At 38.7% G+C, this 25,249-nt stretch overlaps 1 protein-coding gene and 1 pseudogene across 1 annotated transcript in view; both read right to left on the minus strand.

Annotated features, from left to right (window-relative positions):
- Positions 1–340: 340 nt before the first annotated feature.
- LOC103005204 (uncharacterized) lies at positions 341–2,234 on the minus strand (annotated as a pseudogene).
- Positions 341–25,249, minus strand: part of ACBD3 (acyl-CoA binding domain containing 3) — a 34,619-nt gene continuing 9,710 nt past the window's right edge. The window contains exons 2-8 of the mRNA XM_007167197.2: positions 18,385–18,526; positions 17,599–17,739; positions 14,593–14,751; positions 12,282–12,456; positions 8,280–8,466; positions 6,062–6,346; positions 341–2,484 (exon numbers count right to left, since the gene is read on the minus strand). Of these exons, the coding sequence (XP_007167259.2) occupies positions 2,273–2,484; positions 6,062–6,346; positions 8,280–8,466; positions 12,282–12,456; positions 14,593–14,751; positions 17,599–17,739; positions 18,385–18,526 (1,301 nt within the window). The 3' untranslated portion in view covers positions 341–2,272. The remainder of the gene's footprint in view (positions 2,485–6,061; positions 6,347–8,279; positions 8,467–12,281; positions 12,457–14,592; positions 14,752–17,598; positions 17,740–18,384; positions 18,527–25,249) is intronic.

Below are 25,249 nucleotides of genomic sequence, written 5' to 3' on the forward strand. Positions count from 1 at the left end.
CCAGGCGCCACACCTCAGGAGATATTTTAAAGCAGCATATTCCGTCTTCAAGGAACAAGGTACACAAATGGTTTGGAAGGGGAAATACTTTTATAACGTCACTGTCAATTAGAAAAGTCAGCGCTTTCCCTTCCATCAAGAAGTCTGAAAAACTGTTAACCTATTTTAACAAACTAGGGTAATTCACCGCAGAAACTAAATAATTAGCCAGAAATAGTTTGTTGTTGTTTAACTTTCTAAAACAGAAAAGATCATTTAAAACATTTCTTGTCCTACCCAAATGATGAAATATAGAACTAATGCTTCAAAGAGTAACTATATTAATGAAACATCAACAAGATACAGATAAACATTTTAATTGATTAAATATATTATTTTCAAGATCTTTTTGAAATCGCACTTGTAATATACTAATCAACAGCCAAAGGCAATAAAAAAGTTTAAAACCAAAAATGTTCTGACATGAACATGTGACAGGAATTGCCGCTATGTCAAGTAACATACACTGCTCCCAAGAACAATATTTTTAGAGGATAATTCATCTTAACATGTGCAAGGAGAAATCTGTAATCAAAGGCTGGAAGAAATATATATTAGTGCCTGCTTTTTAAAAGTTTATTTTACATTTTAAATACAGTGTTTTCTCATTAAAAAAAAAAGCCAGGAAGTGCCTAACCCCAAGGTTTCTACACCATGTACACATGAGAGCTGATGGACAGCTTGACAAACCTTCTGGTGTAACAGTACGGACATCCATAAGCTGGGACTACTGAAATCAAAATTAAAAAACACACATTAAGCATCGCTTAGGAGAAAATAATCCAGTTTCTGAACAACCAAAAGACAACAGAGTTAGATATGTACAAAACCAGGTATTGAAAAACAGAAAGAAATGCAGCACACAAAAAACAAACAGCCTCATATGTAGTGAATTGTATACGCTGCAGCTAATCAATGGAAACCCTCCTACAAGAAGTGATTTGTGATTTGAAATTTTAAAAATCTAAGTATTTCAGTAACAACATATAATAACAGCATTATGTGTATATTGCCATCTTTGTGATTTTTCTACCTATACCACCCTCCCTTCTGAAAACAAGAATCTCCAGACGAGTCAATCACTTATACAAATTTGAGGCAATTAATTAATCCATATTTGTTTTCAGTAAGGAAAACAAAGATGTACCTCTTTCCATCAATGAAGACATAATACAGATTAAAGCTATAAAAAAATTTAAGTACAGGCATACGCATTTCCAACTCTTTCTCGTAATTCCCCACTGGAATCATGTAGGGTGTATGCCTAAGTAGTATCAAATCAAAAGAAAATGGACTATCTCTGGCAGTGATTTCCATATTAGTGCAATGTTATTCCCCATACACTGAATTATATTTAAATGATTTTATATATTTTAATTCAGTAGGTGTCATCTTAAGTTTACAAAATCCCTAACTATATGCTTGTGTAGAAAACAGTTTCAATTTGAGATGCTCTATAAAGCCAAATCAAGGCAAAAATGAATCAATTTTGCATTGCTACTGGTAGTTATGAATACCAGATGAAGAGAAAAGGGCCAAGAGTTTGTGGAGGCGTGCTAAGATGGATGTTTGAAGTGTTCTATGTATCTTGATACTTCAATTATCAGGTTTGAACTTTCTATATTAAGGTTATTCAGAAAATAATTATCTGTAATATAACTCCGAACTAAACAGCTGCACCCAAAGCAAAAACAATCTGGGTCATTCAGAACAAGATCAAGTTGAGGCAATTTCTTTTTCTATTATAATCCGTGAGGTCTTAAGTTTTGAAGTTTTAAAAATGGTGACCTTCGATCAAGGTCAGATGTACCTCATGTAGACTATTAACACAGGATTTCAACTCAGAGGGCACTGTAAAGGAACTATGTGCTTTCATAAAACACAGACAGAGCAGGCAGCAATGCACTAACCATCAGCCAGGTGGGGTCAATGTGGAGCTGTTTTATTTCGGAGCCTTTAAAAATTTAACATGTAGCTCATGTAACATCAGCATCCACTTGTGACTCTGCTGGTCAGCACCAAAGGGCTGGATGAGTCTGAGGAGTCCCTTTAACCCCAAAGTACTAATGCTCAAGAGTTTCAAGGAAATCCTGATTCCCAAGAAGAGTCACAAACCATCAGACCGAAATCAATAGGGTAAACACAGACTGCAATGCTCCACCAAAGTCAAAAGATATTTCCAAATTAAATGCCATCTTCTGCCCAACCCTAGACTCCAGCCTCTGTAACATCTTTATCTCGTGTAATAGACTCTGTAGTAGACCGATTTTGACCTCCACAAAGAGTAGGAGTTGTCAAACTTGAGGAGGTAGACTCCTCTCCCTGGATACTGGTGGCTGCCGGCATACACCTCTTCATGACAGTCCCGCCGGTACACAGGCACAATCTCGTCCAGTAGAGGCTTGTTGGCATTCTTTTTGGCTTTCTCTTCAGAACTGATGTTTTCTGTGAGAAAGAATGGAGACATGTCAGTGTGAACAGATCCAGGAAAACCACATTTGCCTCAGGCATCTTAAACTCCATCCTTTCTTTGAGAAATTGCTCATTAGGAATTCTCTCAATCCATTCTACAACTTATGTGCAGGCAAACATGTGTTGACTTCTTCTATACCTGAGCAGCTGCTATGTACCAAGCACTGTCTGGGCCCTGGGAGCCCAGTGGCAAACATCTGGTGGTGGCAGCAGTCAGCATCCTCTCTCCCTCTCTGTACTCAGACCATTGCTCCTATTTCTGAGCCCCACTTTTTCCCTTCCACATCCACTAAATTCCTAATTCCTCCTAACAGGTGGAATCTCACTGATCTGAGTGAGACCAGGGAAAATGTTACTCTGATCCTCCTCTTCTCAACAATATGAAAGTCCTCTCTTGTTTTAGGAAGGTGGGAAGGGAGCTTATGAGGACTATTATTTTCTATTTATCTGAAATATAAAGAGTAAAATGAGAAAGCCACACTAGAGAGGTAGACATTCACAGACACTCTGAAAATTCAATTATTTTCACTAGGCCTGTGAAACCCAGGGATGATCTCAGTGGCAAAAAATAAGCTCTGATTCTAGGTTTGCCCCAGTTAATAGTGTTCTGAACTGTAATGATATGAGGTTAGGAAAAAAAAAAATACCTGTAGAAACCTATAGGAATGAGAACTATGAACCAGTTTAAAAGTCTCAGTTTAACATATTAAATATAAACAGCCTCAAGGAAAATAAATCAAGGGAATACTCAGCATAGATTTTAAAAGCCTTTCAGGTTTACAACATGGCAGAATGAATTAGAGAGACATGAGTCAATTATGTGATGACTGTCAATGGGCCACTATTAGGAATTTAAACCAAGAAGGTCTAGGAAACTCTCACAGTCTAGAGGAGCTTAAGCAGATGTGATAACTGTAATGTGGCATCCTGGATGGGATCCTGGAACATTAGGAAAAATTAAGGAAATCTGAATAAATATGGACTTTAGTTAATAATATATCAATATTGGTCCACGAGCTATGATGAACATACCACAGTACAATGTAAGATGTTAATAATAGAGGAAACTGGGTTGTCGGGTATACAGGAACTCTTTGTATTATCTTTCCAATACTTCTGTAAATCTGAACCTATTCCAAAATGAAAAGTTTATTTAAAAAAAGTAGATGACACTCTTATAAACGGGCCCAAATCAGATTTGCTTTATCACAGCAATACTACTTGAAAATTAAATGTCCTCCATTTGCAAATGAGAAACACAACCCATTCAAATTATAGACTATTGCCCATAAGAATATCCATGAAACAGATTATCAGGCCCCACTAATTCAAGATCCAAATTTTGTTCAAAATCTGTAAAACTAAAGGTTACTGGGATAGATGAACAATGCATCTTTCATCAATCTAAGCAAAGACCTGAGACCTGGAAACAATCAAGTGGAGAATTACAGCAGGAGGATGGATTACCATTATGTTTTCTTCAGAGGAAACAAACTCCTCCATCTTTCAATCTTTCAAGACCTAATGGAGAAAAACTAAAGCAACAAACAAAAATCTGGACTCCTCTTCCATCTTACACCAAGCTAAAAGGACCCCCCATAAAATAAAATACACAGTGTGGGTAAGACATGGCGGCACAGTAGCCTCCATAAGGAGGCATACGACTAAAAGCCACTTGTGAGATAAATCTTCAAAAGGAGACAGGCTCACTCTTAGGAAACAATTCTGGGGAGCAATAAATCCTCAGTGTTGCGGGGTTTTTTTGTTTTTTTTTGGCCACACCACACAGCTTGCAGGATCTCAGTTCCCTGACCAGGGACTGAACCCGGGCCACGGCAGTGAAAGCCTGGAATCCTAACCACTAGGCCACCACAGGGAACTCCCCTCACTGTCGTTACTGTTAATGTAGAGGTTTTAATGGGTTAGTTTTAGTTGCAAATCATTTTATGATTAGGAACAGCACAAGGATAGGTAATGCCATTTTCCATTTGAGGGCTATCATACATTAGAGCAAAGGTCAAGGATGTCTTACCTCTAGTCAGGCACTGGACCCCAGCCATTTTTACCAGTGCTCTTCCCAACAGCAATAACCCCAAAATGATAATCAGCTGAGGGTTCAGACTAGGAAGTAATCTCCTTTAAAAGCTACCTAGCTTACAAGCCAGGAGAAATATTTTACCTCAACCCATTTCTTAACAGAGAATTCTCTCTTATTATTCACAAAGTACAGTAACTTGCACATGCAACAAAAACTTCCCTTCCCTTGACATGTATACACTAATATGTATAAAACAGATAATAAGAACCTGCTGTATAAAAAATAAATAATATTAAATTAAAAAAGAAAAAAAACCCAAACTTCCCTTCCCAAACATTTGAAAACCATCTGGTTTTAATGAGTCCCCGTGTGCATCAGAAAGGCTAGTAAATGGCTTAGTTACTGGTCCTGATGTTGCTGAGGGGCACTTAAGACAATGGTAGTCGCACCTGCCCTACAATCTCAGGTCTCTCTCTCACCTCTTCTTTTTTTTCCCCCCATTCTTACATTTTTTTTTTCTTTCTGGTTCCATTAGTAGTATTTATGGGCAATGCTTTACCTTGCTGGTGGTACTTAGAAATAAAGATAGCTGAAAACAAAACACCATGTAAGACAAAGTAGCTCCTAAATGACACTGGCCCATGTGTGTGTGTTGCCATACATGACCCTAAAGGGCCTAGATTGTCTTGGTGATATAACTGAACTTGTATATCAAAAGCTGATTGAACTTTTAGGCCCCCCTCCATGCACCTTCAACAACTACCTCTTTAAACGTATCCCAATGGAGTCTCTGTGATTACCAACACTCTTCGAGAATAAGCAGTTTGTTTACAAGTCACCTGAAAGGTTAGTTAGGGCCAAGAACTGAAGGTGCTTTTCCATTCTCCCAGTCAGGGCACTCTTTCCATATTACTCTCAGTCAAGTCAACAGATACTTAAGTGCTTACTAGGTGTGTACAAAAGCCCTGCGTTCTAACTTTTCTGGATAGTAACAAAACTGAAGAGACCATCTTCTCAATTAGTAAGCAATACATTTCACAACCTACTTCCTAGACCAAGATAGTTTAGACGGTCATTGGAAACACTCTATTTTGTCTAGTTAGAGAAAATAAATCTTAGAATAACAATGTAAAAAGCTGATATCAGAAATATAAATTTAAATAAATTCCAGAGTTGGCAGAATTTCTTGCTTGCTCTTTTAAAATTTTTCAAAATGGCCTTGCACATTTGGCTTTTCAACACACAAGGCTGGAAGTAAAACAGCATTTAGAAAGCGGTAAACTAAACTGTCAAACAGACCTTCCTGGTGTTAAAAAAAATTCACGTTCAGGCCCCAGTCCCTTAAGAGGCTAGCTTCTCTCGCAATCTTTTCAGCCCAAGGTCCCACTAATGAAGCGACTGATTCCCATCCAGGAAGTGTTAATTAGGAAGCATATGGCTGGCTGACATCTGAACTGCTACCATGTTTGCCGACACACAACCCAGCTACTGAATATGGACCAACGGCTCTACCTTCTTCCTCCTCGTCGTCATCGCTGGACTCACTGACGTGCACGCTGACAGCAGTGTTTGGAGAGTCTGTCCATTCAAAATACACCCCAAACCCAATGTCATAATTGTCTGTAGCAAATTCCCAAAAGAGATATGATCCTTCTTCATGGGTGGGTACTCGAACGGTGACTACTTCTCCTCGGCCCACTGTAATCACGGAATCCGCATCCTGCCGAATCTTCTCTTTAAAGTCTTTGATCTGGGGTCGTGTCCACATGGATGGAGCTGCTATTACTGGAAGAGATTCTAAAGGCAACAGGAATTACAAAGGCTAAAGAGGATGAGCCTTCACCTGTAGGCAGCAACATTTGCATAGGACGACCTGCTCAGCCACATGAAGGCACCAAGTGCAATGTGGTCTACCTTAGATCGAGGACTTTAAAAGCCTCCCCATGGAAGTCACCCCCCAAATTACTACATTTAACAACACCACAGGTATTCAGAGGTCATCATACCACTTTAAGTAACAAATGCAATCCACAGTCTTAAGCAGGATTTTTTCCAACACTCTAATTGCATATGGGCATTGAAGAATGACCTTGGAAACTTCCTAGCTGGAGACAGGGAAACATTCTAACAAAGTAGAGAGATCTGGACTTGAAATAAATTCATTTTTGGATGTAAACAAAGAAAGCTGGGCTTTGACTTCAGTCTCTCTATCAGAAAAAAGTCTTGACCTCAGAGTAAACCAAAGTTCTCGGGGAGGGGCTATTCTAAAAGAACTCAAAGAAAGAGAAAAACTTGGATAGGAATGGAACCGCTAGCGACGGAGTAAAAATGGGTAAAGTCTTGTTACTGAGCAGTATCTATGTGTACTCAACAGGTTTTCCAGAGTTATTCACAGAGCCTTTGACAAAAGATTCATTTGAAAATACTGATAAACTCTTAATAGGAAAAAAAAGGGGGGGCTGTGTGAACCAAGGTATTTCAAGGTCTTTTCTGAAACTATTTTCTGTTACTTGTTCTAAAAAGAACAAGGAAGAACTCTGAAATCAACTTTCTTATGAACCACACCACCATCTCTGATCACCATCACTGAAATGCTCTCTTCTTCCTTTTTACTCCTTCTTACTTCTCTTTTACTTTTTACTTAGTGAACTCTTGCTCTTGCTTCAGATCTCTCAGCTCAAGTGTCCCTTCCCCCAGGAAAACCTCTGGTGACCTCTCTAACTCGGTCATATCCCCCATATTATGTGCTCTCACATCATAATAGATCTTTCTCTCCAGCACAGTACTTACCATAGCCACAATTTACATTCTGTGTGTTATTTTGCTTCACCATTGTAGCCCAACACTCAGAAAATCTTCAACCAATTGTTCAATGAATGAATGAGCTGCCCATGAAAAGGTAAGCAGACCTTTGAAAATCTAAATTCTTATTGGTAACACGGTACTTTTGTCTCACAAATATATTGTAAATATATGGTAGCCAATCTACAAGATGGTCCCCAGTGATCCGCACCTGTGGGTATTCATGTACTTGTAAGGTTACCACCCAAAATGCATCAGGACCAACAGAATATGGCAGAAGTGCAGATGTATTACTTCCAAAGCTAGGGCATAAAAGACACTGACGCTTTTGCCTTGTTTTCCTTTGCATCACGTGCTCTGGGGGAAGCCAGCCACTGTGTTGAGATCACTCAAGCAGCCCTTTGGAGAGGCTTCATGGGGCAAGGAATTGAGGCCCTCCTGCCAACGGCCAGCACGAACTTGCCAGTCATGGGAGGGAACCACTGTGGAAGCAGAGCCTCTAGTCCCAGTCAAGCCTTCACATGACTGCAGTCCCAGCCGACACCTTGACTACAACCTCATGAGAGACCAGAGCCACCACCACTCAGCTAAGCAGCTCTCAAATTCCTGACCCACAGAAACTGTGAGAGATAATAAATGTTTATTATTTTAAGCTGCTAAATTCAGGTACAGTGTGTCACATAGCAATAGATAACCAATATCTAAAACAAGACAACCCGAAGTGTCCAAAGGACATCTGATTTGCTCTTCTAAACTATTCAAAGAGTCACCAGACGCACCAGATTCAGACTAAAGAGTGAAAAAGCATTCAACTCTCACAAATATGTAATTGCTCTCAAAAGCTAATTAACCTGACTTCCTGACTTTTGCTTTTCATGAAGTCTGAATTACAGCATGTGGATGGAAGAGCACATATGCCAAACCATACCTTTTGGTCCATTCTCCAGGGCTTCTTCTGCAGCTTCTGGTTCAAGCTCTTTTTCAGAGTTGTCAGTGTGGGTTTTGGCCTGTCCATTCACTGACATCATATCACTTGGCGTAGTTGTATTCACTTTTGATGATGTAGGCAAAGAAGCCCCAGCTACTGCTACTTCCTGTTGTTTCTGTAATGCTGCCTGTAAGTCAGTAAAAATTGAAGATACACTGACCAGGAAGGCTAATAAACCAGACATTTGCCCTGAAATGCATTCTGACCCTATGTTTTTGCCCCATCAAGTAGCTCCAAGAAATTACTAATAAACTTTATCAGTTTTTATCCTATCTATAATGAATATTAGTATCACAATATCAAACTGATAGCTAAAAATGTCAAAATATTAACGTGGACAAAAAAACTGTAACTGAGGATCACATTTTTGTGACCTGAGGATCATTAGAAAAACTAACCAGGAAAAATTAAAGTAGGTAGAAATAATCAACCCAAAACAAAATTATTATAGGTAAAAACTGAACACAGTAACATCTGTTCTTAAAATTGATAAAAGAAAATCTTGATAAAATTCAGATACATAAAATTTGAATCAGAAAAATTAAACTTGGTAGAAATAAATGGTCACAGAAGAAAATTCATAAAGGCAGAAGCTATAACTGGTGAAACCTGATAAGGGCCCCCAAAGTAACCAACAAATCAAATATTGACAAAAATAATCAATAAATTAAATCTTCACTCTAAACTATATACAGAAAAATTCTTATCACAATTAAACTAAAAAGTGTTAATCATGTAAAAAATATTGACCTAAAAATTAAATAAGCTTATAAAATGGAGTTTGAGGTCAAAATACTTTCTTAATGAAAATTCATCACTGTTTACATAATTATGATTAAAATATGTATATTCATAAACATGAAATCAAAATGTCCTCTGAGTCAAAATGGAGAATAAAAACATCTTAAATCTAAAGGACAACTACCTTAGGACATTCCTCTCCTATCAAGATGAATAAATATTAATACTACAAGAAATGCCTAAATATTACTTGAGTAACTTCTGGGGGAACTGTGAATTATAATGTACATATAGAAAAGTATACAAATCATAAATGTACAGCTTGATCAATTTTCATTAGCCAAACATACACATGTAACCAACGCCCAGATCAAGACATTACCTGTGGGACTTCCCTGGTGGCGCAGTGGTTAAGAATCCGCCTGCCCACGCAGGGGACATGGGTTCGATCCCTGGTCCAGGAAGATCTCACATGCCGCGGAGCAACTAAGCCCGCGAACCACAACTACTGAGCCTGCCTGCCGCAGCTACTGAAGCCTGCGCACCTAGAGCCCATGCTCCGCAACAAGAGAAGCCACCGCAGTGAGAAGCCCGTGCACCACAAAGAAGAGTAGCCCCCGCTCGCCGCAACTAGAGAAAGCCCGCGCGCGGCAACAAAGACCAAACTCAGCCAAAAAAATAAATAAAATTAAAAAAAAAAAAGATATTATCTGCATGTCAGAACCCTTCCTGGTACCCCTTTCCAGAAAGTCCCCCAAGGGTAACAACTATTCTAACTTGTAATATTACAGATTTGGCTTTGCCTGTTTTTGAACTTCACATACATGAAATTGTATAATATATGCTCTTTTTTGTGTCTGGCTTCTTTTACTCAACATTTGTTTGTGAGGTTCATCTATTAAGTCACAAGTAATTATAACTGTATTTTGTTTGTTCGCATTGCGACAGGATATGCCACTGTGAGAATACAAAATTTATTTATCCAATCTACTGTTGAGTGTTGGGGCATTTCAGTAACTTTTTAAACTAAAACACTAAGTTATAATAAGTAAGCATACATTTACAACAGTTAAAAAAAAAAAAAGAAAGAAAACATAGGAAAAAAAGCCTTTATAATATAATTTCATGGTTTAGGGATAATGATATATTTTGGCATATCTGCATATACACTTCATTTAACATCTCATCTATAAACCAGTTACTTAAACAGCAACGCCTCTCTCTGCTGCTAGTGCAGGTTGGCAAAACACTTAAGAGTTTAAAATACCTTCTTCCAAGGCCTAGATTCTCAGTAATTTCCACATCAGTTTTCTAAAAGAGTACCAGCTTCCAGAAGAAGGGCATACAACCAAAACAAGTCAGCACACTCAGAACATTCACTGCATGACAGGAAAGCAAAAAAAGCATTTCTGTTGATGATCAATTGGTCAGCTCAAATGGTCCCTCTCCATTTCAAGCCTTTCTTGAAACTCTCTAGCAGAAAGAACAACTCCCTACCCTGGGATCCCACTGCCTATGAATATACATCTATTACATGTAATAGATTGTAATTCTGTATTTACATAATCTCTCTTCTATACTCCAGGAAGTTTTTAAAAGAACAGAAAGGCACAGGAACAATGTAACAAACACCCATGTAACCACACCCCCAAATTAACAAGTGTTCCCATTTTGTTATTTTGCTCAGTATTTATATAAAAATTAATACTTTATGGGACTGAAGTTCCCTTTGCTCCTTCCCCAGTCCCTCTCCTTCTCTCTTTCCAGAGACAACCAATCAATTTGATAAACTTGAGTTTGTTCACTGCAATCTAAACTATGGCTTTCCAATTCTGTTTCAAAGATTTTTGGTTTTCCCCTATATGACTGACTTTGTTATGACTAAGTGATAGCAACCTATAAGCAGGACAGTGTGTATGAGCTAGCCTATTAAAAAATTATCTCAGTGCCCATCAAAGAAGCAGGAAACAGGGAGTGATATGCTAAAGTAGAAACAGGCTTTAGAGAAGAAATCCCTCCAAAATACCACTTATTATCTTGTAACTCTAGTTTGACATCCTTTTCCTCTTCTCATGGACTATACAAAACCTGCAGTGCCTTTTAGCTGCTCACTAAATGCTAAAGACTCAGGGGAAAATGTATTTTAGGTGAGGATATTAATTTTCAAGGAATTTAAAGAGCTTGGCAAAACAACAAAGATTACTTCACCTAACAAGAAATGTGGAGCAACTATAATGCAACACTTCTCTTCCTTTTTTTTTTTTTTTAAAAACATTTTATTAAAGTTACAGAGAAACATAGTTTGTGTTTTTTGGTTTTTTTTTTTATTATTATTATTATTTTGGCCATGCCGTGTGGCTTGCGGGATCTTTGTTCCCTGACCAGAGATCGAACCTGGGCCCCTGGCAGTGAAAGTGCCAAGTCCTAACCACTGGACCGCCAGGCAATTCCCTGCAACACTTTACTTCACTCAGGTATTTGGACAGGTAGTAACTGCTTTATAAGTGAAAATTAATTAAATACGTAAACTTAGCTAGGTTAACTTTAAGGAGGCATTTTATGCCTCTGCAAAATGTAAAAAAATGAATGTAAAATCAGTTATCTTCTCTATGTACCAAATACTTTCACAGAGTAACTATTTTCTCATTTCATTCCTCTGATAGTCCTGTGAGGTTAACAAGACAAGTACCAGGATTTTATAGCCCATTCTTACTGCCTGGGAGAAAAGGTGGAAAAATCAGAGCAATAGGTAACTTGCCTGAGATCAAACAAGATAATGGCGAAGCCAGGACAGAATCCAAGTGGTGTGTGACCTCCAGTCGCATGTCCTTCCCCTCAACCACATATTCCTATGTGGAAGCAAAGCCTGTGGGGGCACGAATCACCCAAGTCCTCATGGTTCCAGGACCACTATTAGAATCTACGTCAAACTCACTGGAATAACACTAGGTCCATACAAATCCCAAATACATTTATGACAATATAATAGTGGCCACATCATTTGTTGCTTCGATATCATATGCTTCCTTTCATAATTGCCAGTGCAATCTTAAAATCTCCCTTAATAAAGGTCATCTAAAAGTTATGTTATACCTGAGAGGCTAACTAAAGCAAAATCCATCAGCAACTGTTAGAAAAGACCTTGCGTTCCAGTGAAAGTGAAACCCTGTGTGAGGCTGCGCTCGGGGTCAGCTGTCGTACCTGCTGCTGTGCAAGCTGGACTTGGTACAGCTGCTGCATATACTGCTGGTAGTGCTGCTCCTGCAACTGGCGGATGAGAAGCTGCTGCTGTTCGTAGTTCCCTGGGTACTGCTGGGCGGCATACTGCTGGAACTGCACGGCAGTCTGCGAGTTTAAAGCTGCCATTATCTGCTGCCTAAAAACATTAAAAAATATACACTAGTCTGACTACAGGAGATTGACTGTGCATGACAAAACAGAATGTCCTTGTTATTGATTTTTATAATGCATAACTCTTAAAAATGACTAAGGGAGTAATGTATACCAATCAACGTGTGTCCTAGGTCCAGAGAAAGATTAAGAAAATAAACTTGGCCCCTAATTTTTCACATAGGTTTTTCAAGGAAGATTTGGGATGAAGAGGGAGAATAATAAGCATATCATCACCATCATCATCATCACCATCGTGACTGCTAACATTTATCGTGCCCTTACTATGTGCCACGCAGTGTTCAGAGCACTTAGCACTTCCATGCACTAATCCACTTAGTTCTCACAACCACCCTCTGAGGTAGGGTTTCACAAAGCGGGAAATGGAGGAGTTCGGTAACTTGCCTGAGATTACACCGCTAGTAGATGCCAGAGCCAGGATTCAAGTCTAGGCAGTCTGGCTCCAGCCTATACTCTTTAAACATGATGTTGTAAGAGGATGGGTTGTCATCTATGGCAGAGATGAGATATGTAACTGTTGGCCATGGTTTCTCTACCTAAATACATGAAAAGGCAGAATAGCTAAAAGATGTTACAGATGGCTCTGGTAAGTATAACGAAAGCGAGTGAAAATCTGAGTGCCCTTGGCATTTAATGTAAAGCCTGCCTTAAAGAGGAATACTGAAGACAATATCTGGGCACACTTGGTTTAGAGATACTGATTTCTGTAAACTATTACTCTTCTTTTTTTTTTTTTTTCCCAGAGGAACCACATGCTTAACTCAGTCATGTGACCAAACATAAACACCTCAAAGCCATCTGTTAACAGATAATAACAAAGCAGAATCTCACAAACTCCTGAATAGAACATGACACTGGGTCCGTCTAGGGCACCCCTCTCCCCTCAAAAAGAGTAGGAGTCATAGTCTCTCTCCAAGGTAGACTGAGGCCCTGGGGCAGTGTGAAGCTTTTCTGAGGAACCACTCAGAAATAATGGGGAGAAAACAATGGACCCGTATGTCCTCTGGTTTAATCTATATGCCACGCCACCTCTAGAACCCTAGGCCTTCCTCCCACAGTGTTTTATGGGCATTAATCCCTTCCTCCTATTCCCACGGCTCCCTCTGCAGTCCCTTCTGAGATAGCTGCTCTCACAGCCCTCACTGAATAAGAAATGGCTTCAGCTCCCAAGTTCTGTACTAGGAGACTAGGAACAGACACCCAACACAGGCTGAACCAACTAGATCCTTTGGCCTTGGAATCTGTAACTGGGTCTCTCATATGCCAGCCAGTCTCTGGTCAGATGCATGAAAACAAAGACCACATAAATCTTGGCTAGGGGGCTTCCCTGGTGGCGCAGTGGTTGGGAGTCTGCCTGCTAATGCAGGGGACACGGGTTCGAGCCCTGGTCTGGGAGGATCCCACATGCCACGGAGCAGCTGGGCCCGTGAGCCACAGCTGCTGAGCCTGCGCGTCTGGAGCCTGTGCCCCGCAACGGGAGGGGCCGCGATAGTGAAAGGCCCGCGCACCGCGATGAAGAGCAGTCCCCGCACCGCGATGAAGAGTGGCCCCCACTTGCCGCAACTAGAGAAAGCCCTCGCACGAACCGAAGACCCAACACAGCCAAAAATAAATAAATAAATAAATAAAGTAGCTATAAAATTTAAAAAAAAAAAGAAAAAAAAATATAGTAGAAAAATATTAAAAAAAAAAAAAAAAAAAAATCTTGGCTAGGATAGCCTTGCATATGCCAAAGCAGAGTGACAATTTGCAGAGAACAGGAAGAATGAAACAGAGACATAGCTGAGAGAAGCAAAGACAAGAGATTGTGTGGACCCAAAGACAGAGAGCAAGCAACCTCAGCTCCTATTCTAGTGCCTGGGTTCTGGGAGCAAATCCCAAATCCTTCTAATACATTCTTCATTCACAACCAGATGATGCTTAAGATGAGGCCTTCCTTGGTAACACATCATTGGTACAAATGGCCAGTAGCTAATGCTGGTCTACTTCCCAGTCAAACAAATCAGAGAATTATTCCAAGGCACACAATGGTAAACGGTCAAGCACAACAGTGTGGCAATCCATCACTCATTGTTAAACACAAGCCACACAACATGCGTACTTTTGCTGCTCCAGCCGAAGCCTCTCTTCTTCTATTCGCCTCCTCTCTTCTTCCTCCCGTCTAAGCCTTTCTTCCTCTTCTTGCCTACGTTTCTCTTCCTCCTTTTGCAGACGTTCTCTTTCTTCCTCTTCACGCCGCCTTCGCTCTTCCTCCTCCTTCCTACAAGGTAAAGGACCGAGAGAATGAACCCTAAACAAAGAATCCCGTTTAAAAATAATTTAAGACTATTTCCCAGTGAAGACTAACACAAGCTTTTTAGAGAATCATGTGATAATTTTATCACAATTTGAAATACACATACTTCATGAGGAGAAATTTATCATATGGAGTCAATCTCAAAATATACAGATCACAGCAAAAACAATGACTGCTGCACAGCAACAGAAAAAGGAGTCCATCAGTAAGGTACCACTTAAAACATTATGATACCCTGAAACCTCCCTTCCAAGATATGCTCACAGCACCACAAGCTTTTCCTTCATACTACCTGCTGTGGTTGCAATTAAATTTGTGTGATAAAGCTAGCAATACATCTGCCTTACTCACTAAAGTACATGCTCCACAAGGGCAGAGACTGCCCATCTCACACGGCTATATCCTCAGGGCTTACCACAGTGTGGGAAAGAATAAGCATGCAATAAATGTGTAGAGAAATGAATAATCCACCCTGAAATGCCATGTAGACATAAAAAAAGAATAGGACTACATGGCCCAATATGTAAAGACATTTAATATATATGTTTAATGGAAAAAGCAGGTAAATAAATAGAAGAAGGCCTGGAAAGATATACCTTAAATCTGTCCGCTATTATCTACGGAGAGAAAAGTGAGACTAAAAGTAAGGTGGGAAGGAAGGTTTTCAGTTTGTGCTTCATATACTGACATAAATGGAAAATCATTTATATTGCTTATATTCGTGTATAATTTCTGAAATTTAAAAAAAAAAATTAAAGCTTTTAATTTAAAAAAAGAAAAGAACAGTTGGGGATCTAGGTGCAGCCCTTAGCCAGCTCTTGCTCACCACCACAGCCCCTCTCCCGAGGGAGAGCAGACTCGGTTGCACTAGGAATGGATGCCATAAGGCTGAGAGTTGTGAGGAGTGCAGGGAGGTTGAAGATGGGATGAAAGAGAAGACTTCTGAGGGGTCTCAGAGAAGACACCATTTCATGGCCCTACCATGAGAAGTGTCTGGGTTACCCCACTTTTCTCCCCAAACTTCTATATGTGATTAACACACCAGAGCCACAACCAAGTCTCAAACTACAGCAATATAACATGACCTACTTTTTATATGTCACAGATAGTACACGGGGCAAGATGTTCCATAAACCAGAGCTTAAGCTTCAGGATAGAGGAAGTCTAGTCTTAAATGCTTTAAAAGAGTTCTACATGGACCTCATCTCATGACAAAGGTATATTTTTAAAAGGAAAAATACAGTTTTACATGTTGAGTAGTAACTTAAATATTCAATTTATCATTAAAAAAGAACTTAAGGGACTTCACTGGCGGAGCAGTGGTTAAGACTCTGTGCTTCCAATGCAGGGGGCCCGGGTTCAATCCCTGGTCAGAGAACTAGATCCTGCATGCCGCAACTAAAAGAGCCCACATGCTGCAACTAAGACCCGGCGCAGCCAAACAAACAAACAAACAAACAAATAAATAAATTTTTTAAAAAAGACCTTAAAAAGCAATATATCCTACTTCCAAAGACACAGCTACACCTCAATGATCCAATATCACTACACAATGGACTGCAGCACATAAATCAATTACAGTAAAGGAACCTCATTCCATTCTCATAAGAATCAAAACTTTTTCTCTGGCTAAAAACTATGTTCCTTTGGATAAGTATCTTCTGGAAATGTATTAAGATATTTTCTATTCTCTTAAAGAGAAATAAATTATACCTAATACTCTGTCTCTTGATAACTCAGGAGTTATAACTGCAAGCATAAAAATTGTACACGTCATAATACAGTGATAGAGTTTACTTTCACATTAGCCCTGACTGCCACACTTTTATCATTCTTGCATCTATTTTTCATGGTTTCTGTCTTCTCCCTCACTGTTAGGCTATTTTCTCTTCTAATGTTATTCCCAATCCAGGTTAAGGTGGGAAACCAGAGAACCAACTGTTTCTAAAGTAAGTATAATATAATCTGAGGGAAAATTGGTGTTACAGCATTATTTTCATTCCCTAGAAATTTTGGACTGTCAAAGTTCTTGAAAATATAACCTCTAGATAAATAAAGTGCTGGGGGACTTTTCTGGTGACACAGTGGCTGAGACTCCACGCTCCCAACGCAGGGGGCCGGGGTTTGATCCCTGGTCAGGGAACCAGATCCCACATGCGTGCCGCAACCAAGAGTTTGCACGGCACCCCTAAGGAGCCCGCCTGCTGCAGCTAAGACCTGGTGCAACCACATAAACAAACAAACACATAAATAAAGGGCTAACTATAATTCTGTTGAGTTCACAATCATGACAGAGAGTCCCATAAACATACAAACAGCACATTCAACAGCTCCCCATGCAACCTCTGGAAATAATAAGCCATCTGGAAGCCATAGCCAATATGAAATGCCTATATAAGGTCTACCATGTAGCACAGCTGATAACCATGATATGGAGTATGAATATTCTAGAAACCCAAGGGAGGCAGCAGCAAAGGGTGTATCAGACCAGAGGGTAAGGAGGAGGGGGGTGGCTGAGCTTACTGTGCTTGCTCAGAAACCTAGTGTAGTGGCACAAAAGGAATGCTGCCATGATGGATGGGTGGTTAATTTTAAAGGTACAGCCAGACGGAAGCAGCAAACCCTCTCCCCTCAAAACTCATAATAAAAACACCTGCTCACATCGGAAAGTCTGAGCAATTGCCATAAGAAGTGGGGATCCAATGGAAGTAAGACACCTGATTTAAAACAGACATTCCATAAAGCAAAAGCATCAGTATACTATGCAGTAGGCTGCTCAAGGATAAAGTATTCTGTGCCCTCAAACTTCACCTTTTTTTTTCTTGCTCTTCCTTCTCTATTTTGTGGGATGCAACATACGTTGAAAAGAGATGGCAACACCTATTTAGGAGTTTGACAAACTCTACCATGGCATCCTCTTTAGACATGTTTCCCAGGGCTGCCCATTCTCTCCTGTAAAGAATAACAAGAAAAGTTACTTCCTCTTCTTAATAGAATGAGAATTTAATTTCACTTAAACCTAAATATGAACAAGTCTCAATTATAACTAAAATGAAGAATGATTCTACTATAAACAAAAGGTTCAAAACTTCAACAAGCATGTACTGATTTACTAAATTAGATATGCCACATACAAACCAAACTTACTGTCGTAAACCACAATTTAACTGCACTGCTGATAATTTCCATACCAGTAAAAGGTATCAAAGTTTTACTTTTCTTATATCATAGTTTAGCCTTAACTGAATAAAATGCTTAATATATTCTTTCTTGTCACAACTCTGTATGTCCCAATAAGGGAATCAATTAGTATATTGTAAATGGCTTTTTAAATATTATTTAGGAAGAATCAAATGAAGCTGTACTTGTCGTATGTTCATAAACAGATGAGTAAACTTCTTCCACAATATTTAGCCATAAACATCTCCGAGCCAAAAACAGATAAACGTCTGAAGACTCCAAAAGCTGCAAGCAAAAATGTTTGTTTAGTTCTTATTCTAAAGCTAACGAGCCAGCTATTTACATCTTAATCAATTTACTTTGTACCCTTTTCAACATTACTCTCATTAAATTCATTATACAATAAAACACCGTTACCTCCTGTCATTGCCCAACACATCAAAGAATCCAACCTCAGGACAAGTGTCTGGATTATATGGACCCATAAGAACCTGCTTAGGCAGTGCCACAAGCTTCAGTTTTTCTTCATAAGTTGGATGAAATGCTTTGCCATCTTTTTCTTTAAGAAAAATAAATACAAAGAAAACAATTAGCACTGGCAAAATACCTAATTTTCAGCATTATATGTTGAAATTTTGCTGTAAGGTATATCACAAATTGCCTGTGACATATATAAACACCACTATAGGGAGATTTTAATTTCAAGTACTAAATTTTAATAGTCAAAGCCAAGATAGAAACACTTTATGCTGAATTAATTTTTTTTAAATAAAGCTTAAGTACTGATATTTATGTTAAAACTACTTCAGGGGGCTTCCCTGGTGGCGCAGTGGTTGAGAATCTGCCTGCCAATGCAGGGGACACGGGTTCGAGCCCTGGTCTGGGAAGATCCCACATGCCGCGGAGCAACCAAGCCCGTGTGCCACAACTACTGAGCTTGCGCGTCTGGAGCCTGTGCTCCGCAACGAGAGGCTGCGATAGTGAGAGGCCCGCACACCGCGATGAAGAGTAGCCCCAGCTTGCCACAACTAGAGAAAGCCCTCGCACAGAAACGAAAACCCAACACAGCCAAAAAATAAAGTGAAATTCTAAAAAAAAAAAAACAAACTACTTCAAAGAGTAAATCAACTACAGTTAAATTAAAAAAAAAAAAAAAAAGCCGCTACTAAAGAAAAACCAATCTGTCAAGCTACAGTAGGGACACACATACTAGTGTACCACTTGACATATTTTACAAATGTTAAAAATGTTCAGCAATCATTTCTTAAAGTAGTTTAAAAAATAATTTTATATCAAGCACTTTTAACATAAGAGACAATTACATATACTTTGAAAGGCTATATTCAAAAAGTATCCATCCCACTGAGGCACTATGATGTGGTAGAAGGGGCTTTGGCATCAGACAGCCTAGGTTTAGATCTCATCTCAGACACTTCCTAGCTGTAGGACCATTTAACCTCTTAGTCTGTTTACCAATAAAGTGAAAAGTCCCCTGACACTTCAGAGGTAATAGGATAGTATTAATGGTAATAACTGTTAGATCCCTTTACTTCCTTCGTATTATGGCTGGCTCTGGCAGATTTCCAATGGGCAATTACGAGAGAAGCCAATTTGACCTGTAGAGACTTAACTACCACCAACAACATTCCAAAGTAGTATGAAACTGGGTAAATGGGAAGTCCTTACAGAATAGTTCTACTTCTTTGATAAATGGCAGGATTAATTACTGGTTGATTCTAATGATAAGAAGAGATTACCAAATTTCAAAACAAACAAGAAAGGAGGTAGAAAGTAGTATATATTGCCTACAAATTTTATCCATGTACACAGAGGTTACCAAAAGAAAATCACTGATGATGGGAGAAGAATATGGTTTAAAGGATATGAACAGGAAACTCAGAGGAGAAGAAAAAACCAGAAGTTGCCAATAAGCATGCCAAGATACTCAATTTCCCTAGTCAAGGAAATGGAAAGTGAAACCATTAGATACTAAGACGCTTTCTGCCATCAGATAGGTTAAAAAAAGTTAAGTAACATCAAGAGTTGTTAAGAACAGGACAAACAGGTACCCATTCTCATACACTAATGTTGAAAGTATAAACTTACAGTTATCTTGGAAGGAAATTTGGCAATATATTCCAAAATTATAAACGTAGATGCCCTATGGTCCAATAATTCCAATTCTCATCATCTACCCTTGATAAGCACTCTCAAATACACAGAAGGAGGTGGATATAGGGATATTCTTGCAGCACTCTTTTCTTGTTACTGTAACCAACTTAAAAGTTCATCAGTAAGGGAACAGCTAAATAATGTGTCATATTCAGCCTGTGGTATAAATGAAGCACATAAAGGGAACACTGTTAAATGAAAAAAGCAAGCTGCAGAAAACTACATACAATCATACACAAAATATATATCCTCAATTCTAAGTACTTCTGCCACCCACACTTTTAACATCTCTAAAATCAGATTAGCTTTTACAATCTACTGTATTTTAGTTATAATTGGCAGTTTTTCTTTCTTAAATTACATAATAGTAAGTCTTAGAATTGATGAAATACATCATGTCAACATACCACATATATATTCTATAGGTACATTTATATGAATGTAAATGCAAAGAAAAAGATCTAGAAGGAGTCACACTAAAAAGATAAGAATGGGAAAGTGGGAGGGGCTAAGATCAGGAGTGGTGATCAGAAAATTGAAAACTGGAAACATTTTATAGTTCTTTTTTTTTTCTTTAGGCCACACCGTGTGGCATATGGGATCTCAGCTCCCGGACCAGGGATCAAACCCGTGTCCCCTGCATTGGGAGTGTGGAGTCTTAACCCCTGGACCGCCAGGGAAGTCCCCAAACTAGAAACATTTTAATCTTTCAAAGGAAAATATGTGGAAGAACAAACTAAACTGTTAAGAGGTACTGCCTCTGGGGAAGTGATTGGCAAAACTGTGGGTGGGAACTGAAGAGAATTATACATACGTACTTCTGTCTGCATTTTTTTCAACAAGAACAAACTCATGTAATATTTGGAAAAAAGACAAAACTGTGGCACTGACCTTACTTATGTAATAAAAATCAAAACAACTCAGAAACCTGTGGACCTGCCATCTGTCTTGGCTACTGAGCAAACAGTATCACTAAACAATTCACGAAGAGTAGGAATTTCCCCTAAAGCTTTTAGAACAGGATTATCCATAGGTCTATATTTACCAACTAAAAGGCAATCCTCATTTTAAAATCTAACTCTTAGAAGTCTATTTCAATCAATGATGGAAATTATAAGCCCTTTTTTACATTCATTCATTCAACTTAATAAATATTTATTGGGCCCTTGTATGCAAATCATTGTGCTAGACACTAGGATTCATCGCCCTCCTGGAGTTTACAAACTACTGAGCTCAATTAAAAATGTATACCTTGGCAATACAGTATACAATTGTGTTTAGGTGCATATTTCAGGTATATATACTGCAAACAAATTATTAAAAATTATATTGAGATAAAGGAACGATTATTTTAGAGTTAAGGAAAAAATTATGTCAGAGAGGTAATAAAATGACTTGTTCCAACTTTTTAGGTTGGGCCAGTAGTTACGTTTAATTCCAACATAGTATATAATCAAAATAAAGCAAAATAGATGAGAGCTTACAAAACCAAAATACATCTTTACAACATCTTTCATGTAAAAACCAACAAGCCTAGGGACTTCCCTGGTGGCACAGTGGTTAAGAAGCTGCCTGCCAATGCAGGGGACACGGGTTCAAACCCTGGTCCGGGAAAATCCCACATGCTGCAGAGCAACTAAGCCCGTGTGCCACAACTACTGAGCCTGTGCTCTAGAGCTCGTGAGCCACAACTACTGAGCCCATGTGCCACAACTACTGAAGCTCATGTGCCTAGAGCCCGTGCTCCGCAACAAGAGAAGCCACAGCAATGAGAAGCCCTCGCACTGCAACAAGGAGTAGCCCCTGCTAGACACAACTAGAGAAAGCCTGCGTGCGGCAACGAAGACCCAATGCAGCCAAAAATAAATAAATAAATAAGTTAATTTTTAAAAATAAATAAAAACAAGCCTAAAAGAGGTGCTCTTTATTTCATTCACTTCCCAATGAATCTTTTCTAAATACAGCCTTGAACAATTATCTTAGCAAGAAACACGGTGTTATACCTGTTCACTGCTGCATTATTTAAAATTAAAAATCTAATTATTCAACAATAACGCAATGCTTCTAGTAATCCACTGAATAGATTATACAGCTATTAAAATGACAATATAAGGGCTATATAGCATTTCAGAGAATATATTTATGATGTATTAATTTAAATAAGTAGAATAAAAAATTAGATACTAGGCTTATAACCATGTAAAAATGGGTGATTACACATATAGATCTTTCTTTTTAAAAATTAGTTAAGATTTTTTCTTATAAAATTAGCTTGCCAGAACTCTGTATTCTAAGATGTTAGGGTGCTAAAAAGTGTGAAACAATAGTGGCAACTTTTTACCAAAAAGCCTTTCTCCAATTTTAAAGATGCCCATAAGCTACCTTTACCATCTACCTTAATTTTGTACGTATTAATCACCAAAAGTTTTCTTATGCTCATTATGTCTCAGAGAAACATAGCACAAACAACTTTCTTCTTACTTCCCCCAAAAGTGATGATCTGAAAAACAGCTCCAACCTTGACCTCAGCCTATTAACTGAAAGATTATTATTTAGAAAGTTTTTGTTTTTTAAAACCAAAATGGCACCACCCTAACTATTCATTTTATCTTGAGCCTCTTATAAAAGAAAAATATGCTGCTGGTCACTCAAGAAAAAAAAAGGTGTAGTGTACAGTGGGGGTAGAGTGCAGAGTAGAATATAACTTCCTTGTTTTGTTCAATCAGGATCCCTGAGATTTTGTTTTGTTTTTTCCTTTAAAAAAAAAAAAAGTCTAAATTCTATGAAAGTGGTTGCTTTGACCCAAATAAACGTCAATAAAGATAAAATCAGAAACTTTATTCACTGGAAGACCAAACACTTTTCTGAGTAGTCATGTAATACAGCAATTTTCAAACATACACACACAAGAATTCTTATTTGCTTTAGGGAGATGATCTGAAGCTAACAGACAGGACTAGTGGGTATGAAAAAAATATTTTAAAAATATGACTACTATAAAATTATTCTAATGGAGGGAGGGTCCACTTCTTATGAGGTGATAAATTTGCTCCTTTATTTCAAACTAGAATCGGGGACCATGGGAGAGGGTGAGTCAACAAGGAAACTGTACCCGTTATTCAGCAAGGTGTTAGTCTAACCTAAAAGGTGACTCATCAACAGAGGGAGGGGGGTTTCAGGATTTTTGGATGTCATTTTAACATCTGCCCTTTTTATGCCTGACGGAATTAATTTTTCAAAAGGGCAATATGGTTTTTTTGTTTTGTTTTGTTTTTTTTAATTAATTAATTTATTTTTGGCTGTGTTGGGTCTTCGTTTCTGTGCGAGGGCTTTCTCCAGTTGTGGCAAGTGGGGACCACTCTTCATCGCGGTGCGCGGGCCTCTCACCGTCGCGGCCTCTCTTGTTGCGGAGCACAGGCTCCAGACGCGCAGGCTCAGCAATCATGGCTCACGGGCCCAGCCGCTCCGCGGCATGTGGGATCCTCCCAGACCAGGGCTCGAACCCGTGTCCCCTGCATTGGCAGGCAGACTCTCAACCACTGCGCCACCAGGGAAGCCCGCAATATGTTTTTAAGTGTAAGTTTTAGTCAAGCACTCACATAAATTTGTTCACCACCATGAACGCCAGCACTAAGCACACGCTTTGTTAACAGGCACTCACCACACCAAAACCACGCCCAACAAATCTCTCTAAAGAAGAAACTGACTGTACAGGTCAAGTTCTGTGAAAATGAGCAAAACAGTACATCCAATCTTGTGAATTTTACTGGCCTTTCCATAGAATCTTGTATGCATTTGCTAGTTTTAAGACTTGCTCTATAATCCTTCCTTTAATACGTATTACTGAATCTTCAAATTATTCATCATTATTCTAGCTGGGAACTAAATCTGTCTTAAAAAACAAACAAACACACACACACACACCAAAGAAAAGGAAACACACCAAAATGTTACTTCTAATAATTATTTCTGAAAGATTGGATTACAGATTTTTTCTTTATTCATTTTTTATTTCCTCAGATTTCCGGTGTGCATATGTACTTTTATATCAAATACACATATGTTTTTTCTTTTTTAACAAACGTTTTTAAAAGGTCAAGGCAACTTAGCTTTCAGCCTTTGGGACGAGATTAACAGATCAATTATTCTCTCCTGAGGAATATACAAAACCCAGGAGAATATACTAAGAATCCCAACCACCTTTAGTACAGGACAGCCCACATCATGTTGACATTCTAAACTTCAACGAAAACAGAAGATGAAAACCCTTCACAATCAATATCATTAGGCAGACTATTATAGTATTACAAAAAAGTTACTTCTCTCCTACTCTTCAGATGGCTCTAGTTCACACACCACGAAGGTTTGTTTTATTTAGTTTTTCTGCATTAGATGAGAATAATTTTCTCCTAAACTATTTCTTTTTTAAAAAATATATTTTATTTATTATTATTATTACTGTTTTTTAACTTGGCCTTGTTTCACGACTTGCGGGATCTTAGTTCCCTGACCAGGGATGGAACCCAGGTCCTGGCAGTGAAAGCACTAAGTCCCAACCACTCAACAGCCAGGGAATTCCCTCTCCTAAAATTATTTCTGGTTCCAAGGGCATTAAACGTAGTTAGCAGGAAAGAAGTTATAACTACCATAACTACAATAGACAGAAAAGCCTTGCTGAAACTCAAAGATCTTCAGCCAAGACCATATTCCTAAAGGAAAGCTCTTCAGTCCTGCCGGTAAGGAAGAGCGGCATCATCCTCGGTCTCTGCACTTACAGAGTTAATTAGTACAAAGTCATTAAATTCAATCAATTTGGAAAGGTGCTTTCTATGGCAACCAAAAAGACAAATATAAATTATGCTGGAAAGAAGCTGCAGAGCTATTTTTCAGATGCAAGTGTGTGAAAACACATCAATGAAAAGCAGAAAATTACCATCTCTATTACCTGGAGAAGCATGAGTACAAAGCTAGCCATTTTCAATCAAATGGACTAAAAGGGATCACTTGTTGGCATCTGTCCAGTAACAATTATATTAAAAAGTTTATTTTCTATAAAATTGAAGACCAAAAGTCAGGTTAAAAATCTATTTTACCTAAAGGAGACAGACTA

The sequence above is a fragment of the Balaenoptera acutorostrata genome, chromosome 1 (assembly GCF_949987535.1).
Source record: "Balaenoptera acutorostrata chromosome 1, mBalAcu1.1, whole genome shotgun sequence".
Taxonomy (NCBI): domain Eukaryota; kingdom Metazoa; phylum Chordata; class Mammalia; order Artiodactyla; family Balaenopteridae; genus Balaenoptera; species Balaenoptera acutorostrata.